The following is a 16,260-nucleotide window of genomic DNA, read 5'->3' on the forward strand; positions in this document are numbered from 1 at the left end:
AATCTCATTAGACTGTGGCCAAAACGCTCTTCATATGCTACAGTTTTTCACCTTTTGTAGTTTCATGATTAGTGTGCAGCTGTCCAACACACAGGAATCACGACAAGAAAGCAGTGTTCAGTAAATCACTGAGCAGTGCTTTAATTGCTCTGTACAGTCATCCATATAAAGGCCAAGAAAAAAGTAACTTTTACACTTAGAATTTTGCACTGAAGCTCTTTTTTAATTAATTTTCATTACATCCATGGATGTAACAATGCTATTTTTTTTTTGGTGAAGGTGAGGCCAGGTACCAACCTTTACCAACAGGCATGGTTATTGATACCATCTAGACTCATCTATTCTCCACATAAAGGATACATGAAGGCTATGCATTGCCGCAAAGGCTCCAGGGTGTGTAGCAACTGGGAGAAACAGCAGGACAGTGGACTGTGTCCGTGGTGTCCCTCCGGGAAATTCAACCACGCACATTGAAAACCATGACCAGGATGAGAAGGACCTTTTTTCCCCACCAGCGTTTGAGTGTCTCCCTAACCTACCAATATTGTTTTGATATGACAAATTACTTCTTGAACCCCCCCCCTCCTTGAGTTCCTCCCCTGTCACTCTCCAGCTCCTCTCCAGCTTTATCTCCCCCTCTCAGCCTTCTGTTCATTAACAGACGTAAACAAAAGTCAGGTTTTTTTGCGTTGTTTTGTTTGCCGCCGCCGCCCCCACCTTCCCGTATGTGCGCGCCTCAATCTCGCCCGGCCCCGTGGAAGCAGCCGCAAGCTGTTTGTTGCTTACCCGTTAACAGTCCATGCTGACGGCGAGGGGGGAGGAGGCGGTGGGGGAGATAGAGGCTGATGGTCCAACTTAGCACATAATTGAAAATGGTTGCCGTGGTCCATTTGCCACGCTTTTGTTCTTCCTGCATCAGCATGGCAGGAGCCGCCAGGATGCTGCTCGACGGGGATTTGCTTTTGTGTGTCGTTTTATTACCCCAGCTCCATATCTTACACTTCCCCCCATTTTGTTTTTTCCCCGGGGTGGGGGGGGGGGGATTCACACTTGAGTTGAGATTGGGTGAAATTTCAATTTCGTCCTAAATGCTATTTTAAGTAGCCTTTTGAATCCTTGCTCGTGTTTTGCTATTCATTGTTGGTAATGTCGTCTGTGGGGCTCAGATTCCTCATTGACTGTATAAATGTGAGTCAAAGCATCAGTTACATTACAGTCACTCATTGCTACTAATAAAAAGTGTTGGAATTACTTTGCTACTTAATGAAATAGATGACGATTCTGTATAATGTGGATGTTAGCTGAAGTTAGTGCGGGGGATGCTGGGACAATCACTGCCTTGGCTCATGAGATTTGGCTTTCAGTTTGTCTCACCAGCAGACGAGCCCCCACCCCCCTCCTGCTCCCTCCTCCTCCCCCTTCCTCCCTGTGGCCAGCCTGGCCTGCCCTCCCTCTGGGAAATGCACCAAGGTCTTCTCGAAGTGATTTCTCTGTAATGGAACTTTGGGATAAACTAGATTTGATGATCGGCCCGTACAGGTGCCTCCTCCCGGCTGCTCTCCAGTTTGCCCACTTTCCCTCCAAATCATCCCTAAACCTCATTATCCCCAGCGCCCCCTCCAAACCCCTCCCCCGGGGAGAGAGGCGGAGGGGCGGGGGGGGTCAAATGAACTCAGGAAGCAGAGCGTCGCTTCAGATCACAGCTCCTGAGAAACAACTAAAGCAGTTTACAGAATGGAGGAGAGGAACAGTCTGTTGAAAGTTTACGTATCTCACCGTGTACCCACCAAAAATGATCAACATTAATCCCTGCGTGCTTCTACAGTACGTATAGAGCGGCGTGGAGCTTCAGTGGGGAGTTTATTTGTGCCACGAAGTCGTTCACTGCCATAGCACAAACTGGATCCGCGTGAAAACTCATCGGCAGTGTCCACTTTCCGGTCCTAATGAGCAATTTGGCACCAAGATTGGACAGAATCCGTGAAACAAGATGGACGAAATCTGGCTCACTCAAACTAACATCAGGCCATAAACGCCTAATATCAGGCTATCTTGGAAACCGCAGCGCAGGAGAAAACAGGGCCGCAGCGAACCCATTCACTGGGTACAAAAACATCCGATTAGCTCAAGATTGTTCAGAGTGCTGTATCCTTGTATCCTGTATCGTCCTGTGCTCGTCTTAAGGGTTAAGTAAGAAGTACGTCTGAGAAATTGTACATCAATTCTATGATCAAAATATTGCATTTGTTATTTTGAACTGCAAAATGGGAGTAATCTGACTGGATCTGGTTAAACAGGTGCACGTGGTTCCAGAGCAGCAGATTGAAGACCCAGGCTTTCTGTCCGATAAAACTGTGCTTGCTCTGCTTCAAGAAAGTCCTTCAGAGGAAAGATTGGGTTTACCCACGAGTTTGTGAATAGAATTAAACACTGCAGTTGGGTCACAGTCGTGAGGTTTAAGAAGATTAGCAAGATACCAAAAGCTGAATGGAAGAGAGCGGAATAGGAGAGTATCTGATGGGCTTTGTCAGTCTGGTGAACAAAGATATGAAGACAGGACTGTTTTGTCAGTACCAGCTTCTGACTTGAGGGATGTATTTACTGTCATTTATTATTTATCTAAGAAAGGTGCTGCTACTTCCTCTTTCATATGGCTGGATTGCGCCAATAAGAGCACAGACATCTGGCACATAGACAGGAGGAGACGTAATGAAAGCAGATTCAGAGAATCGGGCGCCGTGGCCCCGTCTGCCCGTTGGCTTCACCGTCCTGCTGTGATTGAGGTGTCACCGTCGCGAGCGCCGGCGCCGGCGCCGCCGCCGCCGCTCGCCCGTCGCTCTGACAGCTGCAGGTGTTTGTTCGCCTCCTGACAGATGCGGGGCGCGTCCTGTTTGACATGTGTCCATTGTGCAAACTGTCTGTTTTGACTGGCTGAGCGCGAGCAGAGCGCGGTGCGGTGGTCGGCGGGAGGCCATGCGGCACAGACACACCGGCCAGGGCACGGGTAAAGCTGCAGACAGCTTTTGTCTTCTCCGGTTGTTTGTGGAAATCCACTTTGCGTGGTCTCCGCGGTCACGTTAGGCTGGTTTTCTTGGATTCCGACACCTACTTTTTACATAAGGGCTTGCTTGGCGCCAGTGAAAGTGGGCTTTATTGTTCCCGAGATGGGATCAAGCAGCTGGAACAATAAAGTCCATATGCAACCCTGCGCAGAGGAGAGGATTCATATGTGTTATTTATGACACAAATATTTTGTTTTGCACAAGACTATGACCTCCCATTGTTTTGTTTTTTTGTTTTTGTTGGTTATATTTTCATAAAAGTGAAATTGAGTCATTTTTTTTGTTGTCAAAGACCCAAAGGTGCTTGCTGCACATCCCCCAGCTCACTTGTCAATTAGTGATGTGTACATCAATACCAAACTATCAGCACTTCCATATCAGATAAAAAAGCAGATCAATAGTATCACACATTGTTAAAGTGTTCTCCAGTGCTCAACTCTGTATGAACAGAGCAACAACTGTTCACTGTATGAGTGTGTCCAGCTGTAATCCTCAGGTCAGGGTTATGATCTTTCCATCATAATATCGATCCTTCACTTAATGATGGCCAATGTGAGTGCTGTTAGTTTTAATCACATTAATTGCAATTAATTCATGGAGGGCTGTCAGTGATTAATCGCATCATTTATGAACTTGTAATCAAGCTTCAAATGAAGAATGTAATCCTCATAATTCACCTGTGCTGCACAGGGATGAAAAAAACAAAAACAATGTCCCAATGACAGGAACATCAGTTTTATTGTCTATTTCTGTTCTTTGAGCCAGTTGCAATTAATCACAGTTTTAAAAAATGTTTTCTTGGACAGCCCTCCATGAATTAATCACGATTAATTGTGTTTAAAATTTACAGCACTAAAGATTATGTACGTTTTTACTGCCAAAACTGCTTCAAATTACGAAATCAAGGACCCCACCAGAAGGTGTGGTGTAGATTTGTGGACCGAGGTGTCAGCATCAGATCCTGTTTTGTTTTTTTGTTTTTTTTCAACCATCAAATAATTATTTTCCACTCCTGGAAGTGCATTTGATAGATCTTGGTTACTATAGATCCTGGAAGAGATGCAGTTTTAGTGATGCTGTGACCTTCTTGTTGTTGGTTCTGCAGGTTTCTTCCTTTTAATAGGGAGTTTTTTCCTTTCTACAGTCGCTCATGCTTGCTCATGTGGGTCCGTTGGGTTTTCTCTGTAAAAGTGTCTAGAAATGACTGTGTTGTAATTGGCACTTTATAAATAAAGCTGAATGGAATTGAAGTAACGGCCATTAGAGTTTGTTCCTGGTCGGACTCACTCAGATCTTTTCTATTTAAATTCACTCATCTTCCGTTCTCCCTTCCTTGCCGTCCCCTCCAGGTAAGGAAGAGTCGGTGGCCACCTTCAAGGGCAACGAGTTCTTCTGCTACGACCTGTCCCTGACGCCCATCCAGAGCAGCACGGACGAGATCACGCTGTCCTTCCGCACGCTGCAGCGCAACGGCCTCATGCTGCACACGGGCAAGTCGGCCGACTACGTCAACCTGTCCCTGAAGAGCGGCGCCGTCTGGCTGGTCATCAACCTGGGCTCGGGGGCCTTCGAGGCCCTGGTGGAGCCCGTCAATGGCAAGTTCAACGACAACGCCTGGCATGACGTGCGCGTCACCCGCAACCTGCGCCAGGTAAGCGCCACGCCCCCAACGATCCAGGGCCGCTGCGATCGGGATGGCTGCCTCTGTCTCGCCGTGAATCTCTGTCCTTTTCTCTCAGCTGGCGGAGGACGCAGAGCGCGTTTGTGTCGCTGTTCTCTCTTGGTTCGTTTTTCTTCCCAAACACTGATGACGTTCCTCTTTTCCAGGTCAGAGCTGGATGGATGAAATGTGGTTTTCTGTGAACTAACCAAAGATCATCTCACCTTGTTTTCCAGTTCATCCATTGGAAAGAGTTGCATCATGGGCCGCACAAACATCAACACATGACAATATTCAATAGCAGGGTTTGATTTTTGGAAAAAAAAAAAAAAAAAAAAACAGAGGGACATATCCAAAGATTAAAGGAGTTGGGCAACCTTCCCAGAATGCCTTATATATTTTTTGAGAAATGGAGAGAGAAGGGATTTTTAGCTCATATTTGATTCAACCAGATTTTTTTTTTCTGATGAATAAAATTTAAAAGTAATATAGTGAAACCATGATAGAGAAGATTTATTCAGGTCTTCGAGGGCCTTTACTGGCTCAATTCTGCTTTTATCAGAACAGCATTTATTAACATTTCGATAAAAATTGTTTTATTTTACTGTTGTTCCCATTAGCCCTCGTGTTAGAAATATTTCATTGCAAATTTACTTATATGAACAAAAACTCGCTACTTAAGGTGTGATTGACCACGTTTCTGCGGAAGGCACACTGAATTTCAGTCTTACATAGATGAATTTCAGTTTATTCTCAGGATAACAAGGAGTTTGACAGATCAGGGAAGGAAGTTCTCAAATTCCCAAAGTCAAATCTGTCTTAAAAAGAGGACGAGATGAGATTCAAACATAGTCTGAAATCTTAAAAAGGGTAAAAATAAGAGCAATCTGAAGATTATTTTTTTTTATCATGAGTAATCACAAAATTTCCATAGTTAATCATGAGTAATCATGCTTTGAATTGCATTTTTTTAAATAGTGTTGTTTTGCATTTGAATGCAGTTTTCAGTCCATGACGTGAAGCATCCATCAGTCCAAACAATCAGTTTCAAAGTTGAATTTAAAGTCACTGTTGGAGTTTAAGCAAGGAGACTTCCTGCAGCCACTGATTTCTGACCTGAGCGTCCTGATCGGGAATCAAACACAGAGAAAGAATTTCTTTTTTCACCTTGTTGGGTCTTCTTTCAAAATAAAACACCATGTAGACCAAGTTAACACAATTTTCATGTTAAAAATACAGTTTTCACACGGGAAAAAAAACCCCCCTAAGTCTGTGATTAATCACGATTAGAAAAATCAATCTTTAGTTACCCCTGCATTAATTAATCACAGTTAATGTGATTAACTCTGACAGCCCTAATCTCACCACAATAACTAACAATATGTTAGTGTAAGTAAATTTGCCCGGTTGTACTATTAAAACCTAAAAACTGGTGCAATCTTGAACTACGCAAATATAAATCACATTGTCTATGGTACATTAATCAGTTGGGATCAACCTCTCAAGATACTTTGTGTGATCTGGCAGACGCGCTCATCATTTATGTTTGCACTTCATTGATAGTTCTTATGTTTCCCGTCTGACAGATGTGAATCCTCTCTGTATGGTTAGCAGGTCAGATTCCACGCGTGTCTCGGAAACATCTAGAGCAAACCCGTTTTCATCCACACAAACCTGCAGCACATCAGAGAAGTTTATCCTCGAGGCCCTTGCTGAGTATGTATGCACATAATGTACCCGGCTATACAAACGGAATGCTCTCTCATATATCAGAGGTGACAGAGCGCTTAAAGCCCTTCTGAACGGATTACCAGCAACATCTCTACAAGCCTTTAATCGGAGCTAATGGAAAACAAAAGACCACCCCTAACCTGAATGTCTATGCCCATGTTTGCCAGTTTGTGTGAGACTTGCTCGGGCGCTTCCGCGTGTCGCGAGCTCTTCGCATCGACCCGCGGCCGCCTCCGGATCCCAGACCCCGCCGATGCGCCGTCGATCGGCAGGTGCAGATACCGGCGGCGAGATGCAATCAATTTCACTTACACTCCCCCTGCTTACCTCTTCGCTTTCTTTTTTGGTAAATGTAATTAGAATGAATGACTTGTCAGAACTAATAATGGGCATTGTAAGCAGCTCCGAATGCAAGAAAAAAAAAAAAAAAAAGAAGGGGGGGGGGGCTTAATGTGATTGCATTAACACAAACATGGTGCATCAGCTTCTTTCGGTGTTTTTCCACAAACGCCTCCAGAAAGTTTAGGAAGCCACGGCCAGCACCGCCGGGTCACTTTACAACAGTAGACATGTCCAAGAAGGCAAGATTTAATTCTATATATTGACTTAAGTGCTGCTGGAAGAAATAATTTCCCTTTATGTGGCAATAATATCTCAGCAGATGTGGAAGTGGATTCAGTCCAGGAGCTGATGTGCGATTAGCATAAACTGAACTTGCCTTGGGAAAAGGGCAAACGGTCAAACACCGAAAGGTCCACACTCACACTTATAAACGCTCTTGAAAACGATACGCACACACACACACACACACACACACACACACACACACACGGTTGGGGTCAAATAGACGACGCGGCGGAGCTGTGTATGATCACCAGAGTGCGACTGGCTTAATGAGTTTGGGAAGCCAACATGATTTCCAACATGAGCCAATCCACCTACCAGCAACCGCACCAGAACCATCATTAGGCAAATGTGGAACACACACACACATACACACACACACAGCTTGAGCTTACACGCCATTATTATCTGTCTTGCTATCCCACTTTCTGTCCGCCTTTTCACACAAACACGCCGAACACTCAAGCGTCCTGCTGGGGGAATTTAAAATAAACAAGCTCCTCAGTTTTAGCGAAAACGAGTTAACGGCACAACAACCGAAACACACTGTAGAAAGTCTCTGGCAGCAGGATTGGCAAACACTATTAGAAATTATATTTTTCCAGTAAAGTTCCCCGTATAATAAAATGAGTTTTAGGCAAGTTTTTAAAAAGTGAACCTGAATAGAGTTAGTTCTTTAAAATTTAATGAAGTGACTCAGAAAAAATCAATAAATCAAAAAAGTTGAGTTTGCATGCATAGACGATAAGTTTCACTGTATTTTGCACCAGAAGGTTTGATTAAAATTTAATTTTTAAATGAAATCAAAGTCATTTTAGCACATCACAACAGTGTCTTGCTTTTTGCTAAAATATAGAGATTTCCATCACGTGTGTTTTGCTTCCCCGGTTTGAATTTAAAGGATATTACGGCAGTGTTTCACCGGTCCGGCCCACTCCGGATGAAACCGGGTTGTTTGTGGCCCTTGAACTAAAATGTGTTTAACACCCTCCTGTTCTGTCATCTTGTTGTTAGCTCTCCTTCAGAGAAAAAAACACATTAAAGATCTAAAGACAACAAAAACAAGCAGCAATGAAACATCTGGAGAGAAACAGCCAACATGAAGACAGAAAAAACAGAGTCAGACCGAAGCTGTTGAATTAAATAAAATAAGAAGCTCACAGACACTTCAGCGATTTCAACTGTGTTATTATTCTAAAAAATTTAAATCTAAAAAATATTCAGAAAAAAATGATAGTTTCATTGGCAGGATGGTAAGAAAGACTTAATGAAGCCTGGCTGGAGTTGAGTGAAGGAAGTGAAGCGTTTTTCAAAATAAAACTTGAAAAGAAGGTGAAAATGTCGAGGACACCCTCTGATCCTGGTGTTGTAGTGTTTCTCCATCCCGGTGGAGCGTTTCACACTCTCTCTAATGTGCTGTACATGAGCTGAGGGTTTCTTTTCTGTATGAAAACTTAATGCGGGTAAGCAGATGTCCGATTTCTCTGCTCGGGTCTCACCTCCCACACCGTGTGATCCCGGGCATCTCCATTAACTCGCAGAGCCGCTCCGATCCCCCGGCGGATCAGGCTAATTGACTTAACCGGCCGGCGGCGGCGTTAAAGAGCTCTCCGGGCTTGCGCCGGGGCCGTCCCCACGGAGAGCCTCGGGCAGGAAGGTATCAATGCCATTGACCACCTCTGACCCCGTGTTTACTCGCCGGCCCGATACCCGGCGGATCAATCGGCCGGCGGCTCGGCGGCGCTTTTGAGATCTTGTTGAAACACGGCGTTCATTTACGCGACGCACAAGAGTGCCTGAGACTGGAGCGTAATGACAGAACTCTGGCGGAAGAAAAAAGCAGAATCGAAGAAACACTTCAACAGCAGTCTGAGAGGGAAAAAAAAAATAGAAGAAGTAGAAGAAAATATTGGCTATTATCAATTCTCAAGAGACAACTTAGTGCTGGGATGCTCTGCTGTATTTTTACCGTCTCTACAGGACGCCTTCAAAACTCTCCACATCAGTCAGAAAACACGGAATGCTTCGAGCTGTCAGAGCAGCGATACTGTGATCAGTCCAGCAATGTTAGTCGAGCATGATATTCACAATGTATTTCACAAAAACTGCAATGGAAACAGCCGAAATGGTTTGTGTAGATCACTTTTAATTAAAGGAATATGTCTTTTTATCAGCTATTGTGTGATTATTATCCAACATCAGTGAGAAAAAAGTTAATTTGAGTCAAAAAAAAAAAGGCAAAGGAATTAATTTAGGAGGGCATGGACATTTAATGTCAGTCGAAAATGATCTGAAAATAACTGCAGAGCAGCGAATCCGTCCACACCACAGGACGGTGCAGGCCTTTCAGAACAGGGCACAACAACAAAGTGCTAAAACTGTGAGGAACGGAGCGTCACTCGGTGCACTAAATGATCTCATCGTGCATTTTACCTTTAAATCAAGGGAACATTATGCACAGAATAAGATGTAGCCCTCGGATTTTTATGGAAGTGGAGTCATCCAGCGCGGTAAAAGCAGCTACCATCGTGTGTGATTGGACTATTATCACAAAATGCAAACAGCACACACACACACACACACACACACACACACACACACACACACACACACACACACACACACACACACACACACACACGGTGATTGTTTTGCCACTGCCTGCTGGATATAAACGTGATGTCTTTCCAGACGTCTGCCCGTCTGTAAATAAAATGTGACAGATTCCAGCAGAGGTCATCGAACGGCCTCCAAAACCTCGCCCAGCCCGCACGTGTTGCTGCTACGTCACGTCGATCTGCCATAATGAGCGAGCCGGCCCAAACCCCCCCCCCCCCCCCCCCCCCCCTCCATCTCTCTCTCTCTCTCTCTCTCTCTCTCTCTCTCTCTCTGTTTATTTACTGTGTTCCTCCACAAAACCTATGAATTTGTCAGCTTTGTGCGGGATAAAATGAAGCAGACAGAATTAGGTGAGGTGATCGGGACTCTTGGCCAAGAGAGGGAGGAGGGATGGGGAGGAGTGGGGACGGCAGGCCTGGGGAAGGTGCAGAGCTCCCCCTGGTGGCGCACGGCGGTACTCCAACGTGAAGGAGGACAGCGGGAGCTTAATCCTGGCGGTGTGCGTTTGACAGGCAGCGGAGCACACTCGCCTTGACCTTTCGTCAGCGCCAGTCTCTTCACACAAAGCGTGCGCAGCATCATCCATACTGTAGTATCTACTGTAGCACGGCTCCCCTTCCTCCTCCTCCTCCTCCTCCTCCTCCTCCTCCTCGTCCCTGTCTCCATCACTTCCTCAGCTCTGCCATCATTGGATATCTTGTAAGCCCCAGTGCTCGTAGCTGCTCTCTCTGTCTCGCTGGGTGGGCGCGCATTGACAAAAAAAAAAAAAAAAAAAAAAAAAATAGAAAGAATAAAGAAAGAAAGCAGGCCAAGGGCAGAAGACGAGAACCCTCACGTCATTCATCTGCTCTGGAAATGAGTCAAATATTGAACATGTGGTGACGACATGTTCCACAGCATGCTGGAAGTAGCTGACGACCCGTCTGTTCATGCTTCTGATCATACAATCAGCGCTTTATGAAAAAAAAAAGAAGGAAAATATAAAAACGGCTCATTGTCTGGTCTTCTGTAGTTCAGTGATTATTGATTTTCAGATCTTGTACAATCCCTCTGATTTTCCCAGAGGCCCTGCAGACACAACAAGTGCACGTCTTTTCTTTGTCTTTAACCCTCTCACGAGCCACTTCCCCCAGAAACTGTTCACCGCAGAAAGACTGCTGTGAGAGGAGGACGGATCTCTGTGGAGAAGCGGGTGACAGTGCAACAACTGGCACGGCGCTCTCTTTATCGGAAATCTGTCAGAGGCCGGATCCGTCACGGCGGCTTTGGAACTAAAACAACCCGGCTCTGGACGGCACACTTTATATTGCAATGTCAGTGTAATTTCTTTTCAGATTCACCTTGCCAAATTAAGATCACACTGTACAGGTTCTGGCAAAGAGCAGCGCCAGCTAATCCATCCATTCATCCATTCAACCATGCTAGCAAGCACATTTTTGGATTGTGAGACGAAGCTTGGTTTCTTGACTAAACCCAGCTATGGACAATTTGAAGACAACAGTCCACATAACAACCTCGTTTTCCAGAGAAAACCAAACACAACATAGAAAGGTCCTTTTGAAAAATAATGGCAAAATATGAACATTATATTTTACCAAAAGCCAAATCTTCTTCCACTTCACGTCTTCCTCTTGCGACTCCTCTCACATCTTCAGGAGGACACTGGAAGATGCATGAGACAAGCGAGGGAGGCATGGACGCAGTTACGAGCATCAATGTTTGCAGGGATGAGCTCTGGAAATAAAATAATCAACCACAATTCAATTGAAAATCTCTTGGACAGAACGTAAAAACCGCTGGCGCCCGTGTTATTATGTCCGTGGCCATTACTGTCATTACAGTACCTCAAAGCCAATTCATCTGTGTACGTGTGTGTGTGGCAAAGCAACAGGAGAGGACGTGCATCTCTGATGGGTGTGTGGCGTATTTTTAGCACTTGATTACCTTTAAAACCTTAAATCTGCTTTCAGGTTGTGTAGCCGGAGAGCAGCGTGGAGTAAAAGATTGGGGACGACTTTCATCAGGGATCCGTTCTGTCACAAATCATTAAACCAGGAAAAAAAAACTGGCTTAAAACTTAGCAAAGCTATAGCTAGCACAGACCGCGACAGAAAAGGTATCTCATACAAGTATAAAGCTTTTCTCATTTGGTAAAAATGGACGCACGGTGCAATAATCTGTCGCCAGCATCTATTCTGTACTAGTGAAGCTTCATTAGAATCAACCAGTCAGTTTGTTTAAATAAATACGAGTCAATACAAAGAGAAAATAACACACTTTAATGTCCAAGACCAACCATTCTTTAGTCTTTCCTGCTTAAAAATTTCAACCTGATTGATTAATTTTAGTTCAATATCATGGTACTCAGGGATCATGCTGCTCTTTAGTCCGTCTGATTGGGAATGTGGAAAGTTTAAAAAGAATTGTCAAAACCTGACTGAAAGTCAACAACATGCGACATGTGCCACACATGGTTTATAATTAGGGAATTAGGTGTAAATAAAATTTGGAATTTAACAAGTTGGTTCAGCTTAAGCTTTGCGAGCCTTTTGGTAACAAGGAACTTTCAGTAAAGTAACAAAGGTTTTCAGTAAAACTAAGTCAGATTAAATAAAAGCTTTCCTTTCAGATGAGATTATTACATTTACTACCTTAATAGTTCAATTACTAAATAGTTACATTAGTTGATAACATGAGGATGACACATTTCAAGTCAAATAAACTCAGTTATTGGTTGTAATAGAATAAAGAGTTGAGAACTATTGTACCTAAAATGTGTCAATCACCATCGCAATTTGGATTTTTGGCTAAAACACCACACAAGCACAGGTAGAAGATGCAATTTTCATGCAGACAGACTCCATGGAAGGCCAGGTTTAAACCCTAAATCCTCAGGTTATCCATGACTTAATCTTAAATTGTCCAAACACTTGACTTACTTCTGTTGAGCGAGTTAATCTGTCAAATTCCAGAAAGCAAAACCGAATTTTCACAACGAGCTAAAGAAGCTAAATTTCTCCAATTAAGTATTCTTGGAGGGGTAACTTCCCTGCTGGCGATCGCTGGGACCATCACAGCGGCCCGTATGTATGCTTAACAGGCACCGAGGTCCCCGAAGACACCGCAGGCTGTCTGGAAACACGAGACGCACGGCGACGCCGCCGAGAGAACATGCACTTGTTCGTCTTTATTTTCCTCGGTGGAAGACTGGGAAATGAACTGTAGTGCTACTGTGAGACTGAAGCGAGTATCTGAGCAGTGGGAGCAGGGTTTGTTCTCTCACATGAACACAGGAATAGAGGCGTGCTTTCTCTTTGATTCCCCATTGTGACTTTACAAGCAAAAGATTCAGCATCCGAACAGAAGTGGGTCAGCAGCTTATGCAGCGTCGAGAGGCAGAGAGACCTTTGAACTCAATATCGCTCTCTCTTTTTACCGTTTTCATATCGCTGTCACCCTTCCCTCCCTTTAACTCCCTCACCAACAGTATCATCTGTCCTCCTGTCACCGGCTGCTCCTCTTTCTCCGCTCGCCATTGATGTTCTCCCAGTCCCCCACCGGCGCACGTTTCTCTTCTTTATAATTGGACCGAAGTAGCTGCAGGGTTAATGAATGGATCAAACATTTCTTTCTCCGCTGTGTACTCCGAGTGCTGAGTGTACAGTGCTTTAATAACTGGCAGTGTTGAGTTAAACGAAGGTCACGCAGAGATTCCTATATTTTAGACGCTCTCTGAGAAAACCACAAACCGTGTCAGAATCGAATTTAACCCTTCAGTGTGCCGCTCGGTCGAGCAAATTCTGTATTGCTGTTTTCACGAAGACGTTTGAGAGAATCTCCTGTTTGAAGGACCAGATCCTGAGGTCAGAGTCCTCAAGTAGTTTCAGAGTTCAAAGCAGTTCATGAAGCCTGAAAAGGTCACTGGAAAGAGTCTGAATCTCTTCTGGAGAATCAGTGTTTGACTTTCAGAATCCAGGCGGAGTGGAGGAGTCTGGCTCTGCATGTAAAGTGACAGGTACGTCTTGAAGAATCCTGGTCAGGTCTGAAAAATCCAGGAGGAATCGAAAGGCTCTAAGTAAAGTTTCAAGTCGGATTCTGGGTTAAAGAGTCCAAAAAGTTCAGGTCATAGGATAACTTTCCAAGTTTGGCTTTAAATGCTGCCGACTACTATTCTGGGTGACTCAACTCTAAAACTATCAAATCCCAGGAGAACATGGACTGGGAATCAGGACACTCTGGAGGCCACCATATTTGTTTTCATCTGCCTACTGAGCGCGTGCGGAAGGATTTTCTATTGAAACTGTTGTTTTTTCCTCGCCGTTTCCACAGAAAGTCTTTTCGTGACGTTCCGCCTCGGGAGGGAGCCGTCGTCTTGTAAACAGACTCCCTAAAACACACAAAAAGTTTCACATTGTGGTATAAACGGTTCCTTGGATGTGAAAAAACTAAACAATCACAAGGACTTAGGTTGAAGAGCAAAGCACACAGAAGGAAAGGAAAATACAATCTGGTTAAGAGCAACGATGAAATCCGATCTTGGGAATCTCGAGGGAAAATCAAATACTAACGGCTCAGATCTACATAAAACTCATTTTACACTCCCCATCTCCACATAAGTGATATGTTTATGTGTTTGCAAAAGGAAATAAAGTGGTGAGAACAGAATCAAAGATGATATGCACAGAGCGAAATGCAGCTATGGCGAGATTGCTGTGCGTACCGGAGTCGCATCGCTGCACTCGGAGAACAAGCGGCTCTGAAAGTTTGTGTTTATTGTGAAGCAGCAGGGGCACATTTGGCTGTTTATGGCAGCTTCGTCGTCAATAATGGACACTAAAACTTTACAGACGCATATTTCACAATGGGTAAAGTCAATAAAGCTGAAATAATCACTCCCGGACATAAAAACTAAAGATTGTACTTGTGTTAATTCATTAGTATGTAGGGAGCAGGAGAGGGCCCATTTCCTCATTCAAAAAATAGAGAAGACATTGGAATAATTCCCAATTTGTAAGACTTTATTTGACCATTTATCTGTCAATTGAATGAAACACACAGTACACAGACTTCCCAACGAGTTCCCAGTTGTCCGAACGAACCGTCAGTGTGAAACTCATGTTAAACTCTAAAGCTGCATGGTTATTCGTTAAAGCAGATGTTATTTGATTGATTACAGCTTTCCCTGCAGCACCACTGGTCCTCTAAAACTGAGGACTCAGTAAATGTCCTGTTAGCATTTCCTTCATCGTTCAGCCGTCAGCGATCCATGAAGCTGAAGACATCCTCATATTTGAGAGCCACACGACCGGGTATGTAGGGGAAGCAATCCTTTCTCCACCTTTGTTTCATATAGGAAGACAGAATAAAACTGCACCCCCCCCCCCCCCCCCCCCCGATCAATACGAGACGCTGTGACACTCCTCCTCCTCCTCCTTCCTCTTCTTTCTGTATCCGTCTCTGACTTGTTCAGAACGTTTATCAGCCACGTCTGTTGGCATGATCAGTAGCAATTACCTCCCTTCCTCCTCCTCCTCCTTCATCCGTCCATCCGTCCCTCGTTCCCCTCCCCTCTCATCCAACCTTTCTCTAAGAGGCAGCCCGAATTCCTCGGAGAGAGCCAATCATTTCCTCCCGCACTCATCCTCCCCTCCCTCCCTCTCTCATTTTCACTCTATCTCTCGCTTCCATTCTTGCTAGCAATTTGTCACTTAGCAACGGTGTCCGCTACGCTGTTGGGTAGTGAATCATCCCCGGCTGCAATCCTGCGTTAACCCTTTCCGCCTTTCCGTCCAGCTAAATATTTCAGTCTGAGGCAAAAAGATTTAGCATCACCTGGTGTGACCCACCCCAGAAACAAAAAAAGAGGGAGAAGAACGGCGAGGACTTCAAGCAGAGAGACGTCTCTGTCTCGTATTATAAAGATACCACCCAACGTTTCAAAAAGCAGGATAGCAGCTCTTTTGCTCCGTATCTTGCAGTACCAATCACTGACAGAAGATGGTGATATGGGTCAGTGTTGACAGAAAACTTTAAATTTCATGTTAAAGTGACCAATTTTATTAACAATTCTGGCGCTTCACTGTCAGCCACATTTTAGTGTTTAGAGATACAAACTAAGCAGATGGAATGCTGTTTTATGGCTACTTTGAACAAATGTTTAGCAAGGACGCTAAAGGATTTTAGATTCAAACGTTACACAAATTTTATAGTTATGATTGAGTAGGCCCGTTCTGTTGGTAGCTAACTCTGTTAGCTCATATTGTGGATATCCACCAAAGCAGATTACATTATTTCACAGGTGGTTAACAAACATGTTTATAAATTATTATATTCAATGGCACCGGCATCTTGTAGCCATTGCTTCTTAGTATCTCATGCAAATTAACATTTACTGTTCAGTCGGCAAAAGTTCAACTTTTCTCAGAGTTAATCACAATTTGGATGCATGTGGTCCAGTTGAAGTAAACAAACTCATACCCTGAATGTTTTCTCACCATTGCTTGCCTGTCTCGTGCTGTTTTGATGTATAAGATAAAAAATCAAACACATATATTTTTAACCATT

General features: G+C 44.2%; 1 protein-coding gene across 7 annotated transcripts in view; it reads left to right on the forward strand.

The window, feature by feature from the left end:
- nrxn2b (neurexin 2b) overlaps positions 1-16,260 on the forward strand; it is a 686,522-nt gene that overhangs the window by 227,442 nt on the left and 442,820 nt on the right. For all 7 annotated transcript variants that reach the window (XM_030088531.1, XM_030088536.1, XM_030088533.1 and 4 more), the window contains one exon: positions 4,412-4,713. In XM_030088531.1, the coding sequence (XP_029944391.1) occupies positions 4,412-4,713 (302 nt within the window). The remainder of the gene's footprint in view (positions 1-4,411; positions 4,714-16,260) is intronic.

Source organism: Salarias fasciatus, chromosome 3 (genome assembly GCF_902148845.1).
Source record: "Salarias fasciatus chromosome 3, fSalaFa1.1, whole genome shotgun sequence".
In the NCBI taxonomy this organism is placed as follows: Eukaryota; Metazoa; Chordata; class Actinopteri; order Blenniiformes; family Blenniidae; genus Salarias; species Salarias fasciatus.